Below are 22,994 nucleotides of genomic sequence, written 5' to 3'. Positions count from 1 at the left end.
ATGAATAAAATAGGACAATCTTACACAGATCTTATTGATTAAGTCCCACGGAAAAGTTCAATAAGGCTTATGATGCTGAAGGCTTAAAGAAAAATATATAAATACTGTATATATACCTAGAAAGTACCCAAGATATATAGTATAACATTTTATCTGAGAATTAATTCGTTTTAATCCATAGGCAACCCTATCATCCCACGCTGCGCACGTGCGGCTCGTTTCTTTGTTAGAATTTTGTAGGCATTTAAAAAGGCGGCATTTCGTGAACATCAAAGCAGTGGGCCTTCTGTACTTGTACTATTATATATTCTGTGCTCAGACTTTAAATTGGTTGTCGTTACTTGTCGTGTACCTATACGACACTTACAAAGTCAAATAATAAATTCAAAAATTGGGTGTGACAATTTTACGTTCCGCTTCTGTGACACTACACTGTGTACACCTAACAAAGAAGTAGCGGCCATTCGATCTTGCACGAGTACGTTCACGTCGCTGTCGTCGCTATTTAGATAAATAGTATATAACGCCTGAAAATATTGACAATTACTTAGTGTCCATCAGAATCGCGACTACTCGATAATTTTATCGACCAACTCGCGCGGTGGTATTTTCACACGCTCGATATTCTGGTGCCCGTGCGACATCCGCTCTCGAATCGTAATTGAAACATTTTCACACACATGCCATTCTAAACCGTTTTTCAATCGGTAATCGATGATGTAGCATCACCTTATCTATATAAATTTGTCATAAAAATGAAATGAAATGAAATGGTTTATTTCAAGTAACTAATGACTCATACAATTACCTACCTAGTCTACCTAGTACCTACCTACTTTATGGAAACGTTTCTTTTGAATAGGTGCTGATTTATATATACATAAGTTCAACGAGCGTGTCAATCAAAAGTCACAAAGTATGTGCATGCGATAATTATAAGCAGTATCAACATAATTGAATATTATTAAGTACAGTTTGTAACTGAACCAAAAACAAGTTATCGGTCGACGCAAGAAAATAATCACGTCTAAAACAAGCGCGCTCTAATCAAATTACTACAGTCACGATCAAAAACATGTACACACATTTGAACTTTATTACATTGGCTTAAGCTAAAGGAGAGTATACATGCTTATGATTGTAAGTGTATTAAAAGCGTTTCGTAACCGTTTAATTAAGTTATGTACGGAGCAGGTAGAAATTTCGAAAGCTCCAGTATCCCTGATAAGTGCATGAGTATTAATACGTACTTGTCGAATGTCTCAATACGCTCAATCATGCGTCTGTGTGGTCTAAACAACTGATTACATACATTACATACCTCTAACATAATAAAAGAATAGGTCGGCCCGATGATTACTCCGAATAAAACGGTGTAACCACTGGTAATAGCCACTTTAGCAGTATTATTAGGGACATTATAGTAAAATATCGATAATTATTTCCTTCTCGACTGTATTACAAGCGATTACGACGTATCTACACTTTGGAAGTCCAGTTGTACAGTTCACACCAAAATAGAAAAAGTATCCCACGAATATTTTCAGTAACGTGATAAAATAAATTATCATAAGTAGTGGAACAGAAAAATAACTTTCCTAAAGAAAGAAATGAGTAACAATGTAGCATATTTTGGAGAATAAGTTAAACACGAAAAATCTTTTCACAGAATCTTGAAATATACATCGCATAAACAGATTCTATTATTCTAATATTCTCTGTACAGACGAGTAGAAAAATAACCGACAATATTGGTGGAAGGCTTAGTGGCAGTAAATTTGGACAATGGCTGGCGGTCGCCGTATTTATGTGTTTGTTATCACGCTCGGAAGTCTCCTATCTTACATTGATTTACACTGGACTTTTACTCGACAAACAATCACAACGAGAGTTTAGTTTCAACACCTTTGCCCGATAAAGTATTTTAAAGGACTTGTGCTCGTAAATCCCGGCTTAGAAATCCTGTAGATCTATGGATCCCGTATCTGTGCCGAGACTTCGACAAATATTTTGAACATTAGTGATATTTGGAAAGTTTGGATGGAAAAATTTGAAACTTTTTATTGCCGCGAGATTTTAAAAAGGCTTCTAACAATGCTTCGAGAACATGTTTAAGGTCGCTACCTACTGACGGCATAATGGCCACTTAGCACTTACAATTCTGACACCATAGGTTAAATAAACTTTAATGACCGCGTAAACACCGATTTATATTGTGATTAAATTTGGAAATTCCAAACCATGGCTTGACGTCACACTACTGTTTTAGCAAACAATTAGTCCGTCTTCACAAAGTCACAACAAGGTTTTTTTTTAGTAGCAAGTCGTCAATACACTGAGAGAACCACCTAAAAATAAGAAATGACTTAACACTATGTCAAATTGTCTCGTGATAACTCTCAATCATGCGCTAATCGAAACTTCAACAAAAAATATTAGCGAAAAAAAGCGGATTTAGCATGACTAGATTACATATGTACATTAATATGGTATCCGATGTATAAATATTAGGTCACGTTACAAATATGCAATACACTACACCCATGCGTATATGCAAGTCTTGATGTTCCAATACTATTGTTACTTTTTTCAATTATTTAATAAAATTGCAATAGAACTATTAATTAGATAATATATTGTATACGTAATAAAATAAGTTAAGTATAGCTTTAAGAATATTGTGTGCCCTTACAAGGCGTCATGTACCTACCTATATATACTTGCAACACCTACTGTATCATGCACATGACTACAATGAAATAAAGAATAAAAGAATACTAGTATTATCCATTCTACTGGCCATAATATTATAAAAATAACTTCAATATATATTATAAATCCTGACACTCGCATCGCCAGCCGAGTACAAGCATAATCCTAGATCAAAGGACGAACGATGTAACACGTACTTACCAGCAAGCGTAAATAAATCCGTGTTAGGAATAAATTATTAAGAGTCGAACCATAAAAACGTATTAATCGGACAAACCGTACCACCGGCGTCGGTAACAATTTATTGACGGGGTGATGGGTACACGGGCTTGTAATGACGACATGATTGTGGACAGACGACATGGAAACAAGTAAAAATATGGCGGTGATAAATGGACTGGCGAAGGCACGCGAGCATCATTACGAGCTGATGATCTCCGCCGATCCGAGAGGTCAGGGTGAAGGCCTGAGCATGATATTGTTGCTTCCATGCGTAACTGCTTACTGGTATTATTAGCTTGTTTCAACAATCATTATATTTTAATGGATTTATATGTTTATATATTATTATTCTATTTACAATGATGTTATGTCCCCTTAGCATAATAAATTTCGTTTTTCAAAACGGACCAAACAGAAATATAAAAAGGAACAAAAGGTTATATCCGCTGTCATTAGCTAACTAATCAAATTTCGTAAATTACGAGCAGGCGGAATGCAGTTCGTATCTTTATCATCCATCACCATCAAATTCTTTTACCTCGCTTACAAATACTAAGCAATTCCCGTGTCATCAAATTAGTCCTCTAAACATAGTGTCGTCATTAGAGGCATCCCGGGCGAGTAGCCTCACCGTACGGGTGGCGCATTTGTCTATCGTTAACAAACAGATCCGAGGTCCTCTCGCCCGATAACAGTCGAACTATCTTAGAAATGCCAATGGTTATTTATGGCGAAGTCGCCCGACCAAAGGACCCATAGATGGACAAAAGACTAGACAAATGACGGTGATAATCTTTTCGTTAACTTACAATTTTACTCTGTTTTATTCGAAATGAAATCTGCTATGGCTATCAATTAAGCCCCATTAGAGAAACACTTATCTTTGTGTTAATCATCAATTAACTACAATATTTCTAACTAGAGTTATCAGTTATCACCATAAACATCGGTAGATATTAATGCTCATTTAATTAACGTTTCTAAACCAAATGACCCAAAGAACATTACCATACCCGATTATTCAATATTTAATAGAGTATCGGGAAATTAATAACTTAATAAAATATTTGTTTACAGGGCAGCCGTTGTACGTGACGGTGCGGGCAGCGACAAATGCCTTTCAAATTCCGAGAGCTCGCGTGGGCGGCAGACGACGTCGAACAGCGGCGCTAGATGTGACCGGCTCCAATTGAATCCGAGTACCACCGTAGAGTACCACCGTAGTACCAGTTTAGTGGTCTATTCTATACACGCGGAGCGGCCTCAGGCGGGGCGCCGGCCCACGCCAAGATTTATAACATTAACCATATTCGGTCTACGAATGGCGCCAATTCGACGGTTCAAATTAAAATCCGCGAAGAACACAAAACGAGAACATGAGCTTGGTGCTTTGATCGATGGCTCGCGAGAACTGATTTACGCGCACCGTATCGGGCGTAAGCGCATCCTCAGTGACTATTGCCGCGGGCACGACGTCAGGATCACGACAATCGAACGTAAATATACATGAGAAATACTACCTACATTAAATGGATTTAATTGAAGTCAGTATTGCAAATGAACAATATGTACAAAATGAACAAAATGTGAAAGTTTCTAATTTTGAAATGTCCCTATTTAATAATTATTCGCATATTAATCAAAGCTCATTCAGAACCTGAAACATCTGAGAGCCTTTCTACTCGGTCGGGTTTAAACCTCAAACGAAGATACTCGCATGAAAGGGCAATTAATCGAATGTGAACTTGTAAACCACCGATTTATCTTTGATATCTATGTTGTTTTACTGCTGCGGGAAAAGGGTATATTTTTGGTTGACTAGGGTGCCAGAAAAGTTGGTGTTGGATACGTCAAACGTGGGTACTTACTGTGTCACTTTGTTCTCTGGTGGTATAACTCTGCCAGGCATTAAAATTTTCTTGTGCAGAACGCCGGCTTCTCGCAACTCCTAAAACAAATGAAAAGGAACGTGAACACAGGAATTATTATTAAAATAACCAGTTTAGAGATTATTACGGAAGAACTAAAGTTTTTGTAATTGAAAGACAAAAATATACACAACTACGATCTAAGGTTATCTTTGCAATCAAAAAACATTGTTGCGTCAGAAAAAAAGCGCCTACTTACTTAATTTAGCCATATAATTATATAAATAGATTTCCAATGACATACAATAATTGTATAGATTCACAGAAAGCGCGGTTAGTTAGCACCGTAGTAATTTGCTTAAAAGAGACGTAATTGCCCATAGATGAATAACAAACAATGTATCTCTCTCTATATTATGTGGGTTAGCAAGCAAGCTGTTAAAGAATTAAGCAAGTACTTGAGAAATTCCGCGGAATACGAGGCGCCCTTTCATGCGAGAAAGCAAAGAGATGGGTTATTCCCAGTACTAAGTTACAACCCCAGATATATTTCTAAAAATCATTTGTGACACAAATGACACAATTTGCGTCACTAAAATTAAACATACACACAAACAACAAGCAACTGACATCTTCCTTAACTAAATGTCATTGAGTCGCATTAAAATTGTAATGGTTTTTTGTTGTTTTTTTTTCTGCCCTGCTTCATGTATTTTTCTGTAAAAATGCTGCTGGCATTGTTAACCAGTCTGCTCCGTGACCACTGAGACAACGCCGCCGCCGTCCTTGAAATATCGGAGTAAAGTTCAAAACTTCATTATGTGGGTTTAGGTAAGTAGCATGTTGTTATTAATAATAATGTAATTAGATTAAGTACCCACGTATGCAAAAGTGGATACTTATGTTAGGGTATACTGTACGAGAAAATTACGAGGATTAGAATGACCCGGGAGATGCGCCTGCTAACAGATGCTCATCTATCATAGCGGTGCGAATAGAGACAATGGCGCGTGTAATGATCACAATACTGTTTACAACCGACTAAGTAATGAATCCGATGTAATAGAGATATCTCATCCATTGCTTTTATTGTGATGACAGGCTGATTAGCTCTTGGTAGAGTAAAATATCCGCACTTTTCAACTCAGGACACAATTGCGTTAGGCACTTGACAATGCTATTATCCAAAATTCGGTAAGGTTATTTTAAGGTCTTACAAAACAGATCTAAACTCCATAATTTAAGGGGTATGGAGTTAGAAACCCAGTACCTGAACCTGAAAGTAAAACCTGTAAAGTCACATTCTCTGTAATTACAAATCTACCGAAATATCAGCCATGACAAGTATATTACAAAGATACATATTTATGTTTTATCGTAGGTACATAAATGTGAAAAACGTAAAAATCTAACGAGTATTAAGTATAAAACCGTACCTACTTGATTCAACTTCAGTGAAAGAGTTAAACGATCACTATATGTCATTCTTACATTTCTTACTCATGGAGCTAAATATAACTTAAATAAAGAGACAGCCGCATATGACAGCCACAAAAACAAGTTTGAACCGATCGAGTTTTAATAATTGTAACTGAGTCAATTAAAATTGTAACGCATAGAGATTACACGTAACAAGTGAAGCATAAATGTGTCCGACGACGTAATAATCGAATGGTAAACGCGAGTAATCGCTGTCAGTCGATGACAACTCGTCAGATTATGTGACGCAACGGAATCGAATCATTCGAATTAAATAAAGCAGGTGCGGGTGTCAATTTAGAATTTTGCTTAATTGATACCTTTAAATTTATCTTAGATTATCTCTTTTTAGAGAGGATTGATATAATAACATTAACACGACAGTTATATAAAACACTTAGCTTAATGATGTCGCTCTAAGCATAGGTACCTAATGCAATAACCCGTTTTGATATAATATTCAATTGTTCCTCTACCACGTTAGTAGTATAATTAAGAGACACAAATTAGTTTTTGAGCTTATAATTAAAAATACAAAACTAAGAATCATACAAGTCTACCACCCGTTTAACTCAAGGTTAGTGGGCTGTCAACTGCCAAATTTCTATAAAATGGTGGGTTAACCTCAAGTTAACCCTCCATTTTCGGTGGTCCAAGTGACCCTAAGAAGCTTTGCAAATCCGCTCCATTTCGCCATTTTCTTTTGGCCACTTGTCGTTTTTGTTGATCTATAATCTGAGGCAATGTATGAAATGTTTGGCAGTCTTAACACTAAACTATCTACAACGTCTATCCAAGTCTAACCAGACACCGCTCAGATTGACGTAGTGAAATAATTAACATAATAATTGTTTATGGTAACTTAATCACTCTGTTCCGTTTCACAGCACAAATCTAACTTTCTACTAAAGACCCTACGTGTCAGTAATCCGAGGTGACAGGTGATGACGCGGCGACGCAAGAGCTCACTCGACAGCCTTGACACCGACCTGTCTTCTAAGATCATACCGGAGTGCAATGGACGAGTAGAGATCATACTTCCTTCAATGTTTTTACACAGAACTTGGTTAAATTAATATCTTTGTTTTGTTTTACAGCGCAAATGTAATTGTTGCTGAAGAGTCTACGTGTTTATGAAGAGCAGAGTCAGTAATCCGAGGTGACAGGCGATGACGCGGCGGCTCACGAGCTCACTTGGACAGTGTTATGGAATAAGCGATCAAGCGACAGTTAGTTGAAATCGAGAAAATGAGCTAGAAAGATTTGAAATTTGAATCAGTTGTTGTAAGTTCATTTATAAAGCAAAAAAGTTAATTTTGACATTGAACCTATAAAAGTGTTCATAATTTAAATTGATAAAAAAAATAACACCATACCTATTCAAGTTTCGAAGTTATTAACGTTTTTCCGCTTGATTCTTTCTTGAACTAATACTGCGATGACGTTAATTTATTTCGCCGTAGCGTACTATGAGACATATTTTGTCGCTTGATTCTTTAATGCAAATTGTTGAGGTAAAGTGAATACTGGAATAAAATAAAATTCCATAATATTCCATATATTTGAGTAAATAGTGCTATTGTAAATAAATTAACAACAATGTTTTCCTCCACAATGATTAGGACTAATCCGTCTAACAATTTAGTTTTGTTCAGCAATCAACTTTTTTAAATAAATGTCAAAAAAATCAGCATATATGGCAAAATTGGCATTGTAACTAATAATAATTCATTAGTACTAGCCAGGATTACACACATAAGATATTATGATATAACAAAACCTCTTGATACTTAGTTCTCATTAAGCGAAATATCCTGCAATTTCAAATATGTAACAACGAATTAAACGACACCAATAGGGCGGTTAAATCGATATTGCGTTTATAAATCATCAAAACTTTAAACCAAAACGAATTAATAACATCTTTATGGCGTTTAACTCGATTTTGCGATTTAGAATATACTCTTATTATAATTTGTAAAAGTAAATTTGGCGTTCAATTCGTTTTTACGTAACGACTTAGTACACAGGGCCATACAAATTTTAACGTGTCGCTTGATTCTACCCCTTAAAATAAGGCTGTAAGCATGATTTTTCAACAAAGAAATAATCAATACTATAGATTATCACATTTATATCCGAACTGCATTCATAACTTTTTTTTCGGATTTTGGCGCTTAGTTCGCTATTCCATAACACCGTCCACTTGACAGTCTTGACACCGACCTGTCTTCGATGATCGTATCGGAGTGCAGTGGACTAGTAGAGAGCATATTTCCTTCAGTTTTAAAACTTTTTTACACAGAACGTGGTATTTTTTTTTCCTGCGTTGTATAGCGCAAATCTAATTTTCTCAAACATGCAATGAAATATTGTCTTTACGTTCCTTAAAATGGGCTGGGAAGTATCGCTTTTTGGGCGCAACAACTCGAGAGGACTGTAAAGGGATTTCATATTATTTTTCAGGCCTGCAAAGTAACTTTTTTTTATAAAATATTGTCCTTTAGAGCATTTTTTATTTTATTTCATTGTATGTTTGAGAAAAGCACTATACATGCCTCGGCGTGAAAACGGATTCCCGGCCTCGTATCCCTATCCGGTATATACCCACTTGGACGGAAATCCTCATTTTCCCGGCCTCTGATGTAATGTACTATTTAAACTGAAGAGGCTTCGTTTGTGTGAGGAAAAGTGCTAGTAATCCGAGGTGACAGGCGATGACGTCGGAGAAAAAGCTCACTTGACAGTCTTGACTTGACAGCGGCCTGTCTTCTACTATCATACCGGGTCCACCATGAGTAGATAACATACATGCATTCAATGTTTTATGTATTTTTTTTTCCTTTTAAGATCCAGATCTGACTTTCTACTGAAGACCAATGTTTTATGATTTTTTTTTTTCTTTTAAGATCCAGATCTGACTTTCTACTGAAGACCAAATGTGTGAGGAACACGGTAATCTGAGATGACAGACGATGACACAGGCCTATCTTCGACTATAATATAGGAGTGCAAACAGCGATTAGAGAGCATGCGATAAGTAATGAGAAGTAAAATAATTCTATTTTTACTGCATTATTTGTACGGCCTTTTGCCATAAACTAAAAAGTTTACCCATTGTCATACTTTACAGTTACGTGCAACTTCCAAATTGATTTACGCTCCACCATGTAAGCATTTGCTTAGAACGTAACTTAGAACAGCACTCAACCATCACCAGCAGAGGTAGTTGATTACACAAAGACAAAGGGCCTGATAATGAATGCTCCAAGTCTGGTCAGTTACCACTCGCCATGAAAACGCCACTTTACGATAGGATTATACTGAAGGATGTATGCAAAGCAATCAGGCATACCTAAGTGCGAACAAAGCGTAGTTCGTCGTGGAAACTGTGACTTTGAATCGTAAAACTGAGCATTATTTAACGGCTTCCCGGTATGCTGGCACGCACGGGGCGCCCTGCAGGTAGATTAGCGACCATAGCAGATACGTCATTGTCATCAAATATTTACACTACTAGTACTAAGGCATTTTGCGTAGGCAGGTTATATCAGATTCGATAGCCACTTTCTAAAAATAGCATTATTAATGTCTACTTGGTATTAAAGTCTTATTTGGTACGAAATAACACTATGGAAACAGTTCATATTATGTATGTATGATGAATTTCAAATACATCCCGACGTTTCAAACCATTTACATCGTTCTGTAGTCAGCATTATGAGTAACTTTCGTTAACCGAAGTAAATTTTATTGATCACTTCCTCGCACAATAAAATCTAGTCATAAGAGTTATGTGATCATGAAAGCTGCGCTATAGCCAATTTTTAACCCCCGACGCAAAAACGACGGGGTGTTATAAGTTTGACGTGTCTGTCTGTCTGTCTGTCTGTCTGTCTGTCTGTCTGTCTGTCTGTCTGTTTGTCTGTGTGTGTGTCTGTCTGTGGCACCGTAGCTCCCGAACGGGTGAACCGATTTCGATTTAGTTTTTTTTGTTTGAAAGCTGAGTTAGTCGGGAGTGTTCTTAGCCATGTTTCATGAAAATCGGTCCACTATGTCGCGGTCGGGGGTTTTTTCAAAATTTTAATTTTGTGGTTAGGTTATAACAGCGTATTATTGGAATTGACTGGGATATGGGTTAAATTGTGGCGTAGGCGAGAGGTGGCAACCTGTCACTTCAATATCACAATTTGGATTTCTTTCAACCCCTTTTTGCCAAGAGTGGCACTGAAACTTAGGTTCATGTGCTCTGCCTACCCCTTTATGGGATACAGGCGTGATTATATGTATGTATGTACCTACGTACTATTGTAGTCTGGCGTGTCTGCTACAGTATTACACAGTCTGTACTACAGGCTAACCTGTAACTACGAGTCGTAATTCTGGCGTAAGCATGTCGTCTCATTTGGTATATGGCTGTTACTTTTCATTATGAGTAACGCGCTGAAGGTATGTTTATGAAGACATCATGTCTATATAGTTCTTCTATTTTGCAATGCATCCCTGATACATTGCTGCAATAATGGTGCAAAATGGTACCGTGAAATATTAGAAGTGTGTACGATAGTCGGTCTAAGTAGTAAACGGTAACATTAATAAGAAGTCAGATGAGATAAGTTCATAACCATTAATAATTAAGCGAGTAAGCCCATTTATAATTTAAAAAAAAAACGAAAAAAACGAAGCGAGTAAGCCCATTTATAATTTAAAGGAAAAATACTTTGAGAAAACAAATAACTTTTGTACCAGTAACCTCCGACCGCGTGGAACGAATGAAGCAAAGTTTGGTTCAGGCGCTACCCTCCCTGTCTTCCGATATGAGTCCTAATAGTATGTATAATTCATTCTTTCACACTTTTCTGCAACATTATAATGCAATATTTACTTCAAAATCGGTCGTAGTTAGTGGTGCATCAGTTTTTAGTGAGTGGGCTACTGCAGAGTTACATCAACGAAGACGTGCATTGTATGCCTTGTATGAAGAACGGCGGTTTAATACGAGTGATGAATTTAAAGAACATGTTAAGCAATATTCGAAGAAGTTCAAGATAGATTGTCATATCGCTAAGCGAAATTATCTTAGTAATAAAATAAAAAATAGCTCTGACATTATTAAAGCAACGTGGAAAGTAATTAATGTGGAAACTGGTCGCTCGAAACACGCAGTAAAAGATATTAAACTGAATATTGATAACAAAATTATAGATTCCAATTTTGAAGTAGCAACAGAGTTCGAAAAATTTTTCACCGAGATACCAGCATTCACAACTAAGGATTTAAATTCATCACCCTTATCTGCCGTCACATTATTAGAGGAAAACGTTCCTGAGTGTTGTAGAGACCTTTATTTTGAACATGTTTGTACCTCAGATATAGTAAAGGCATTTAAATCAATTAATGTCAAAAAAACTAGTGACCTCTGGGGGTCTCCGTCCATGCCGTAAAATCCTTAGTTGAGATTGTAGCGCCTGACTTAGCAGTTATATTCAACAACAGTGTTGACTGCGGCGAGTTTCCTGATCTAATGAAACATAGCAAAATAACTCCTTTATTTAAATCCGGCAGCCACTCTGACCCCACTAACTTTAGACCAATATCTGTGCTGCCAACTTTCAGTAAAATATTTGAAAAATTAGTTCTTTCTCAATTAGTACGACATTTTAACGTTAATAATTTAATGCATAATAAGCAATTTGGCTTCACACGGGGTCGCTCGACAACCGATGCTGGTGTTGAGCTAATTAAGCATATTTTCGATGCCTGGGAGGAGTCACAAGATGCTTTAGGTATCTTTTGTGATTTATCTAAGGCCTTCGACTGTGTTTGTCATGAAACATTGATCAGGAAACTACATTATTATGGAGTCAGAGGATCAGCACTAGATTTACTCAAGTCCTACTTAAATGGTAGAATACAAAGGGTAGATGTCAATGGACAGAGATCAACTGGGTCATTGGTCTCTATGGGTGTACCACAGGGATCAATATTGGGGCCTTTCCTGTTCCTTATCTACATAAATGACTTGCCATTCCTTGTAAAGACCCACCATGATATAGTATTGTTTGCAGACGACACCTCACTTATTTTCAAACTCAAACGACAGCAACAAGCTCACAGTGATGTAAACAATGCTATCTCTAAAGTAGTGAACTGGTTCAATGCTAATAATTTATTATTAAATGAAAAAAAGACTAAATGTATTAAGTTTGTCACTAATAGTAACGTAAGGAATGAGCAAACAAGTGTCGTTGTGAAGGATGAGGAATTAGAACTGGTAGATAGTACAGTTTTTCTTGGTATAACTTTAGATTCTAAACTTCAGTGGGGTCCCCATATTGTTAACCTCTCGAATAGACTTAGTTCTGCAGCTTTTGCAGTGAGCAAGATCCGTCAGTTAACAGACGTGAAAACAGCTCGATTAGTTTATTTTAGTTACTTTCACAGCATTATGTCATATGGTATTTTACTTTGGGGCAGTGCTTCAGAGATAAATACCATATTTATTCTGCAGAAGAGGGCTATTCGAGCAATATATAAAATGAACCATAGAGACTCACTTAGAGATAAATTTAAGGACATTAATATAATGACAGTGCATTGTCAATATATTTATGAGAATATTATGTATGTACATAAAAACATTTGTAATTTTAAGAAAAACTGTGATGTACATAATATAAATACTAGAAATAAACATAAACTCGCGGTGCCCTTCACACGGCTCTGTAAAATTAAAAAATCATTCATGGGTAATTGTGTTCGATTTTATAATAAACTTCCGAATCATATTACTGACTTGTCAATTAATAAATTTAAGAATCATGTAAAGCGTGTACTCATTTCCAAAGCTTATTATACAACACAAGACTACATGAATGATAAAACAACGTGGGATTAATTGTTATTCGAAATGGTTTCTTATTTTTACGTTTATTATTATTATTATTGTTGATGAAATTAATATTGTATTTTTTTGGACATTGGATTTTTCCTAGAAATATTCTAGACATGTATTTTTATATATACATATACCTAATTATATATTTTTTGTTTAACGATTATTTTTATATGAAATTGTATATTATAGACTCAATATTATTATGAACAATAATTTACAACAATAAATTGCTCTGATAATTAGGTTAGATTAAGATCATAATATATATGTAATGAACTATTCATAAGAGCTTGTAACTAGGCCTACATGAATAAAGATATTTTGAATTGAATTGAATTGAATTGATTTTCTTTCTTAAAATCTTAAATTTTTTAGAGAAACGTTTTCGTAGGATAACTTTGACAGCAGGCTAATCAGCCAAATTTCTTATTTTTAGCAGTTTAAATGGCTCCACAAAAATCTAATCTCAGGAGTTTTGTTACGGAAAGTCTAATTACTATTATAAGTCCACCTGTTACACAAGTAGAGAGAAATAAAGGTGAACATCGTTACCGCTGGGTTGTAATAGCGCGCCGTGTTGGTAAGGTCCACTACACCTCCCAAATTCGGCAAAGTGGTCAGTAGAGTTTGGATGTCCCATCTGAAACAAAAAATATCAAAAAATTCAAGCAGTTTGACATTAAAGTGTAAAGAAAACAGAATAACGACCAGTATTATTGTGTTCAATTATTTTACCTAAATCAAAGAAAACGATTTCTTCTAGTAAGCAGTTCGACGATCTTTGCAGGTTTTTATAAGTCATATATTGTATGTTGCATCTTTAAGTCCATTATTACCTGTCAAAACTACACAAAATAATTCAGTTACTTTAAGGATGAGACCGGTATATCTCCTTAGCGAGATGACGTGTAAATCACACCCAAATTACAGATGTATTCAATTTACTTCCCACTTAACACGACTCGAGGGTCAAGTGTCATGACCCGCTTCCCTGACGCGCTGATGGCTCTAATTTCAATAATTGCAACGTCGTTTAAAACATATACCGAATTTTATGGTAGTACTTAGCAACTCTTAAAGATGTAAGGGCTCAAAAGCATCACAGCTGACTAATTTATCATAACCGTGCGTTTTATTACAATAAAATTGGTTCTATAAACACACTGTATAGTTACACAGCGTAATACCCCAAATTTTAAAATAACGGAATACCTATCCCCAAATACTCGTACAACTATTAGATGTATACTTACATTTCTTCTATAGCCTTGTTGTGTACCTGGACACCCTGAAACAAGGAAGAGAAATTAACATAGCAAACACAATCAAGGTAAGAGTCCCCGAGTCATTAGCGCAAGGCGTACTCGGTGGACAATGCGTCTTTGAGAGAGCCGCATGTAGGCGACGGACGCTGATAAGGGCGCAGATCAATCACTGCCCAGCCCTACCTGGCTGGTGTCAACGAACTTCGCCCGCTGACGGCCCTATGAGACCAAACTTCCAGTTTAGACATCCCTGTTTGAGTCAGATAAGACATTTCAAACTAGGTTCGAAAATATACACAGGAACTTGTGAGAATAATTCTAATAATCTTTAACAGAATTTTACATAATTCAACAAACTAATTTGTAAAAAAGTGAATTTGGAATAAGTGGTCCCCAAAATCGACGATCATAAATTTCAAAAACCCATTTCTGTTGCACCGCGGGCCAGGAATTTTGTGTAAAATTTTCAATTTTGCCTAAAATTATCTTAAATAAAATGTCAGGCCCCATAATAATAGGTTGTTTAGAGCGGCCATAACTTATCGACGGGTGTTGACATGATGTAAAAAGATTAAGGGTAAAATGGGAACGCCAGGAGGTGTGTCTAAATGGGGTTAATTTTCAATTTGGTTTCGCCGGTGGCCTTTATAAATTATCAGCGGGTAATTTCAATAAATTGTTGATACTGGGAACTGCGAATAAATATTGATCATTGCTACTTGATCAAGGCTTTATTTTATGAGAGTGATTAAAACAAAATTAAACGATGACACGAGAAAGTTGCGAAACGCCAACATCTTGTTCTGTCGATTCTGAGAAAGACATCTTAATTGCTGAACAAACTGTCGAGCTTACAATTGTAACGTGGTACTGTAAATTATCTGAGAAATGGAATAAGTCAAAAATATATGCCGACCGCGGAAGAGTCAATTGTAAGCAATGTCTTCTAGTAAAATGTGAAATTATCGCCATGATTACTTGGCCAATCAATTGGTTCTACTTTTGTTGAAGTGACTGATGAAAAATCTTCATCAGGAATGTAACATGCCGAGGCTTAGTTGGGGTGTAATATTGACAACGATAACGTCCAAAAAGATGACGTGAAACACTCGCAACCTCCGGCATCTTAGTGCCGTTTCCAATTATCGAAAAGCCGGAACAAATAAAAGGCAAAGCGAACAAAGGAATTTTCCCCTCACTAGCTCGGAAACACGGATTTTGTCCTTTAATACCAGCGGGTAAAAACGCATTTTATCCACTAGTGGGTAAAGTAATTTGACCTTGAATAAAGTCAAATTAACTGCTTTAAAGTTGATAAAAGTAGGTGAATCTAGTAATAAAGATGATTTACCACCTGTGGAACTACTGGAAGCAGTGATAAATGCATTTTTAGGGTTCCGTAGTCAACTAGGAACCCTTATAGTTTCGCCATGTCTGTCTGTCCGTCCGTCCGTCCGTCCGTCCGTCCGTCCGTCCGTCCGTCCGTCCGCGGATAATCTCAGTAACCGTAAGCACTACAAAGCTGAAATTTGGTACCAATATGCATATCAATCACGCCAACAAAGTGCAAAAATAAAAAATGGAGAAAAATGTTTTATTAGGGTACCCCCCCTACATGTAAAGTGGGGGCTGATATTTTTTTTCATTCCAACCCCAACGTGTGATATATTGTTGGATAGGTATTTAAAAATAAATAAGGGTTTACTAAGATCGTTTTTTGATAATATTAATATTTTCGGAAATAATCGCTCCTAAAGGAAAAAAAGTGCGTCCCCCCTCTAACTTTTGATCCATATGTTTAAAAAATATGAAAAAAATCACAAAAGTAGAACTTTATAAAGACTTTCTAGGAAAATTGTTTTGAACTTGATAGGTTTAGTAGTTTTTGAGAAAAATAAGGAAAACTACGGAACCCTACACTGAGCGTGGCCCGACACGCTCTTGGCCGGTTTTTTTGCGTTGTAGTTTCCTCCCTATAGTGAGGGGAAAAGCTTTGTGTTACACTCGGGTGCAAATGTATTTTACTTCTCGTGTGTTAAAAAACTCGCAAGTTCAGGATTCTATTCTCGAACCACTCGCTTCGCTCGTGGTTCAACTATGGAATCCTTTCACTTGCTCGTTTTTCAATTCCACACTCGGCGTTAAAATACAACTTTGCCCCCTTGTATAACAAATAACTATTATTGAAGTCGCGGATTTTCGCGAGTGCAGCTCATCGCACGTATCACATGATCAATATGATCATGTTTGCACTTCCTTTTCAACACAAACATATCTCGGTGACACATTTTTACAAAGGGATACAGATTTAAGATCTTCCAATTTAGTTTACCTCTCACACATTGAATGATGCCTTTAAGGATAATACCAACCGAGGTTTATAAATAATTTACCTCTATAAAGCATGCAATAAATCGTTAGCGAAGAAAAAATAGCACACAATCAACGACTCGTATATTGTTTATGGGAATAAAAAATAGTCGACAGCAAACAATATCACAAATTAACGCTTTGTAATAGCAAGCCCTCAAAACGTATTGAGGATTAAATATATAGCGCTAGTAAAGCAATAAAATCAAAGAGGTGATCCTTGGTCTTAAATAGGATCCATTACGATATAAATGACAATCGTAATTCTCAATCGCAAGAGTTGAATTTGCACACACCGTTCGGTACACCTACATAATCGCACCGAGAGCAAAAACATTACTCCCGGAGGTTCATAATTTTTCTATTTAGTTATTAATTTATTACCCTTACACATAAAAATAAAAGCGCGAGTCCAGAGTGTAGACCCGAGTATACAGTTTTAATTTCAACTCTTTACTTCCACCCGTCCACGAAATAAGGGGGGAAGTGTCAAATGGACGCAGGAATGGACAATAAAGTTATCTTATTAGGGTTCTATTTTTCCATTTTGAGCTACGAATCCCTAAAAAGGTTTTGAATGCCAAGATTTGCAATGACGTATGATGCTTTATATGCAATGTATGTCTGTATCTATTCCTCTGTGGTCGGTTATATTTAGGGAAATAGTAGTAATAAATTACCCATGTAAACGAAAGTTCGCTAAGTAAGATCATTTCAGTTCCCTTTGGAACATTGCCAACTATTCCTAATCCATCACAAGTTACCACTACAATGAAAGAATGTGTAAATTCATAAAACTTATACGTAAGTAATAAAACCTAAATATAAAAAAAACTACAGGAAGAAAATACGGAAAATTTACTACATTTTGTTAGTGTAATTCTAAACATGCTTACGACCTTTACGACTAGGGTGTACCTGATACCGTAAAAGTGTGAAAAGACATATTTCTTGTGGCAAAAATCACGATGAACGTTATTAGGATTACTGTTTACTCTAATGTTATATTGTCCCGTACATTCCTCCTACATGACATCCGATACGATCTTTGAATGTATTGTTTTTTTTTTTTTTTTGAGAAATTATATTCATATTTAATTATATTCAAATAAATGGGGCACACACACAAAAGTCATAAATGTCAGAGTAAAGTTAAAAATAAATTCATGCATGTGAGCGATCGCACTGTGGCAATGATAATTAGGATATATCCTCGCCCATAAACCTTAATGCGACTGGAAAAATGTGTTTAATAAAATAATCAACGCGGCAGTAGAATAAATCGCCGATTGCCCGCTGACAAACCATACGATGCGACAACGCATTACTTACGGGACTGTGTCGCGCCAGCGATAAATGTAACTTTGTCATTTTTACGACACGCCACTTATAATACGTATTTGCAAACATGGGATGAAGGGTACCACATGTAGAGATGTCCCTTTGTCGAGTTATTATAAAACACATGAATAATATCGATTATTACTTACTTTTAAACATAGTTACAGTAGAAACCCATGGATTGCAAATCGCAGAGCGGAAAAACAAAGTGAAAAAGTCAGCAGACCTCCCATCTAATAACAAGTGGCAAGCTCTGGCTTATCGCCCCATCGCGTGTCGACAAAACGAACAACACCTCGCGGACCTCGATCATATTTAACAAATGCGGGGATCAAATAATCGCCAATGCTTTCAAGTTTCAACCTCATGTTGTAAGGGATGGTAAACCAAGCAGATTCATTAATACAGGTGAGAAATATGACAGCAGATTAGCAAATGTTTGTTAAGAATTAAATTTTAGGTGTAAGGATTTATTGAAAATAGAACATGTTTAATTCACAACACTTGACGGTGTCCTAATTTGCATTAACACCTAGGAATTAGTTTCACAATTCAATTGCAAGATTTATCCCATACGACTTCATCTGCGTATTGTAAGTACGCTTCGCGCGTTGAATTCCGTTACACCCCGCCTCCCTTCCCAGAACTCAAACTACCTCCATACAAAAGTTTTACAAAATCTACATGATAAACAGTTAAAAGTTGCCGAGTTCATAAGCGGGCTCACAGAGATGTTAAATTTCTCTAGTATTTTTAATAAGATAAAATGGATAAATCATAGGTTACAAAATGTTATTTTGCTAGTCATAGCTAAGCAATTTTTATGATTACTTAATAACAAACGGGAGGAACATTGCAAAATTGAAATATAACGGTGAGTCAACATTATGTATGTTTGAGTATCGGATTTCAAATTGAGTGGTGCCGAGAAGACAAATCTAGTCGCGATCAAACAGAATTTACGAGGTTACAAGAAAGAGCTTGTAGACGCTTATCGAGATCCAAACACCGAATAACTTTGGTGACTTTCACCACATGCTCTCCAATAGTAAAACTAGGAGAAACAACAACAAATCGACATTTGTTTTGTTGCTCATTATTTCGATATAAATAAGGACAGCTCTAAATAACATGTTTGAGTCACCTTTGTAAATATTCAAAGATTTAAAAACTCCATTAACATGCCTGCACCATTTTAATTATTATTCAGATTCATTGTACATTGTTAAGTGACAAAATTTTAAGGCGCCGCGGTCTATAAATGATTTATAGAGTAACTGTTCTGACTTCTCAAAAATGCATCATCATGATGTGTTTGATGTCTTCAAAGTCTATTTTATCTGTTGTGATGTACGATTGAGTTTCCATTGTTTCACGGGCGATATGCAGCCGGGTCGGCGTTGCTCGTGTCGTCATGTTGTTTTTCGACAATCATCTGATCCGTTACGCCATTTATTCGAATGGTAATGATGGCATAATTGACAGAGGGCAACTATTGTTCGTATTGTGTTCTATTGATATTAGTTTTGTCGCCTTGTAATGGTGGAGTTAGAGGCGTTGTTTTTGAGGTCGTTACTGAATCTGTCTCTTTTGATAGGAATGCGACTGCTGCAGTAGACTGTAAAGGGGAGGAGCTGTCTTTAGAAGTATAGGAACTTGTTTGTTTTTGTTCTAGTTTATCTTGTTCTTCTTATTTGAATTTATAATCGCAAGAATTATGAATACTTCTGATATTTTGGACCCCAATATTTTAACAATGTACCTGTACCTACCTTTGACACAGTTTGTAGCTAAACTGGTTGCCAAAACATCTCATACATAGTTGTAAATATGGATTGATCAGAGTAAATACAAAAAAAATATATCTAAATCATAACATAATAAGACATAAAATTTAAGGGCCCACAATTGCCTAGCCACTAAAAGTCACTCATTGTCACTATAATTGATATGTGGCCAGTTTTTCATGTATGCGGGCATTGTCAACAATCCAAGCTAACGTTTTACTAATTTGTGTAACAATGTTTTACTCATAGGGGCGCCAATGCCGCCAATATAGTTATTTTATCCTAAAGAGTTTTTTGTGAAAGTATCGTGAAAAGCCAGGATAGACTGCTACTACGGTTTCATAACAAAGAGTGTTACATAAACATGGAAAAAAGCCTCGTTAAAATCGGATTCCGTTTTCAATCGGGGCGATTAATCGAATGAAAAGCCGCTGTATCGAATGTCAGAAGCGTTTATCGCGCCTAATTGTCGCCGGTGCGCCGAAATTGTGTCCACAGCGAGTTGGGTGGCGCGATCACTGATAGGGACGAGGGCAGGTTTTAACAAACACTACAGCGTTTTACTTTTAATACTTACAGCAGCTATTGTAGCTACGCGCATATTAGGTCAGATGTCGGTACTATCGTTTTTGAGCGAAATGTTTGTAGATTAGCTAAGCTATGAGGTTTGTAAAAATCGGACTCGATATATCACGTCGTATTTTCTCAAGGTCATTTGATATGTTACAGAAATGGTATTCCTCTCACAATTATATTTAATTTATTAGAACAATTCCAATAATTGCTAACACCATTAAAGAAAGTTTGATCTCATAGGTATTCAAGACTGAAAACCCACTCAAGGACTTCAAATATTTTAAAGACGTAAAATATTCGGATTCTTTTACATTTTTTACTTTATTTTCCCCGTTCAAAACCCGTGTGTTAAATTAAATTACAAGCGACACTTATATGAGCTTATCTTGTAAGCCAAACACATAAAGTCACAACGGTGAATCCCGATCATTTATATGAATTTTATGAACAGAACCACCAAAAATATGCCTCAAACCCGTTACAATACTTCAAGGTAATGGACAGTTACATTACATTATCGTTTTGTCATTCGGCAAAAATTTATTTTGAAAACGAAATTTTGACTGTTTATCTTTGGCAAAATAATTTGATGACAGATAAATGCAATACATAGTTCATTTAAAACACAAGAGCAGACCGGAAGAATATTACGCCTATAACACGTCTCTATATTAACTTTTAATCCACGCCTTTATTACAGCAAGAATAAAATAAAACAGTTCAACGCTGAAGAGTATAATTTACCAGTAAGTCACACGCAACACCATAATTTGCGAGTTCAATCATTGTCCAATAGCCTTCGTGAAATTTATAAACGCAAGGATCTTTTATGGTTAATAATCGCCCAAATTGTTGCACATGACAACTGGACGTGTTGAACGGAATGTGAAAACACCACCCTTCAACACTGACATCCTTTGTGGCGCGCCATGTATGGACAGAAGAGCTAAATTCTGGAAGAGCCACCTAAAATACAACACACGAGATATTATTTTAAGATGGTTTAAGTAGACATTGGCATCATCAACAAAGAAGAAAATTGTAAAATAATTAAGAAGAATCAAATAATTAAGAAGAACTCTCAAAATAGTGCTTTAATTAAACGGGTTGATTGAATCAACCAACAATTTGTTGTTTCGAATATAGTTGTCTAAACCTGTTGTTTAATTAAAGCACTACTTTGAGGGTTTTTGACTCACCTTATATCTGCGTGGCAGGAGTCAAAACACAACGATCAAGAAAGCTGATTACACGGTGCTCCCACGATCTCGTGCCCTGCCGTCTCGTGAAGTACGAAACCTGGCGCGTACGTGTCAAAAGATGTAATTATGAAGAAATCCAATCAGCAGGCCAGCCGAGCCGCGACGTTGATTGAGCGATAAATTCCCTCGAGATAAATCGCCGAAACGCGACAAACGACAAAACACCCCTTCACAAAAACGCACAATAGACATCAAAGGTCAGGTCAGCAATCAGAATCAATCACAATCATAGCCTACCAATAAACTTAAATTAAAATACAAGTATGGATTATAAAGAAAAGTATACGACCAATGAGAGATCGAGAATGATGGCGCCACGGCGCCAATGTATTTCAGGTCACAGATTCTGAATCAGAAATTCAATCGTTTCGAGCACAACTGACCCTTATATGGTGACACGGATTTTAAATATGTTAATTTGTGCACTGTAAATAAGCCAATGGAATTTTTACTCGCTTTTTCGTATCAAAATGTACAAATAAATTTAGTTCAAAGTAAAGAGAAATTTCAAAAGTAAGAGCAGGTATTTACAGTTTTCTAAGGAAATGACTGCAAACACAATTTATATGTTCGTGTTTGTACACTGAATTGCCACATTCTATAAAAAATATAAAAATATCCTTATCGATTTTGCTATGAGTTGCAAATTGACAGACAAGTGAGGAATGACAAATTATGATACATAGACAATGCGTCACGTCATAAGATACAAGTCATTCAACATATAAGATACACCCCGACATAATAAATGTGGAAACCAGCTCTGATAAACCATACAATGACATAATGGACAAAAAATACTAAGCAAAGAGGTTTATAATGTCACTTGAGAATACGCGAATGTCCATATGAATTGTTCGGACAGATAGATCTGACCACGACTCGTGAAATATGACGTCCTTTCTGCAAGCCAGACGCTTCAACTTAAATATATCGCTTTAACTTTGGACGATATCATGGAGTCTGGAACTATTAAGAGACATCTTTTCTCCTAGTACGTACAAAATTGTTTGTTACTAACTGCTGAACCCAATAATCGTGAAATTCAAAAGGTCCTCCGATTTTTGAGTAAAATCGTACGTAATCGTAAAATGGACATCGACTTTCCTTTCAGAATTAGTTGTATTCTGACACGCTCTAAAATCCGCAGGCCCTTTAAACCACTCACGCACTGTAGCTGATTTAAATTATCCAACCCAGTAAAGGGTAAAGAA

The 22,994-nt window shown here is 36.2% G+C and overlaps 1 protein-coding gene across 1 annotated transcript in view; it reads right to left on the bottom strand.

Moving 5' to 3' along the window:
* LOC125229410 (RNA/RNP complex-1-interacting phosphatase homolog) overlaps positions 1 to 22,994 on the bottom strand; it is an 86,532-nt gene that overhangs the window by 21,477 nt on the left and 42,061 nt on the right. The window contains exons 4-6 of the mRNA XM_048134239.1: positions 14,433 to 14,467; positions 13,732 to 13,819; positions 4,803 to 4,882 (exon numbers count right to left, since the gene is read on the bottom strand). Of these exons, the coding sequence (XP_047990196.1) occupies positions 4,803 to 4,882; positions 13,732 to 13,819; positions 14,433 to 14,467 (203 nt within the window). The remainder of the gene's footprint in view (positions 1 to 4,802; positions 4,883 to 13,731; positions 13,820 to 14,432; positions 14,468 to 22,994) is intronic.

Source organism: Leguminivora glycinivorella, chromosome 9 (genome assembly GCF_023078275.1).
Source record: "Leguminivora glycinivorella isolate SPB_JAAS2020 chromosome 9, LegGlyc_1.1, whole genome shotgun sequence".
NCBI classification, from domain to species: Eukaryota; Metazoa; Arthropoda; class Insecta; order Lepidoptera; family Tortricidae; genus Leguminivora; species Leguminivora glycinivorella.
Note: the sequence above shows the minus strand (reverse complement) of the source record. Positions and strands in the feature narration are given on the sequence as shown.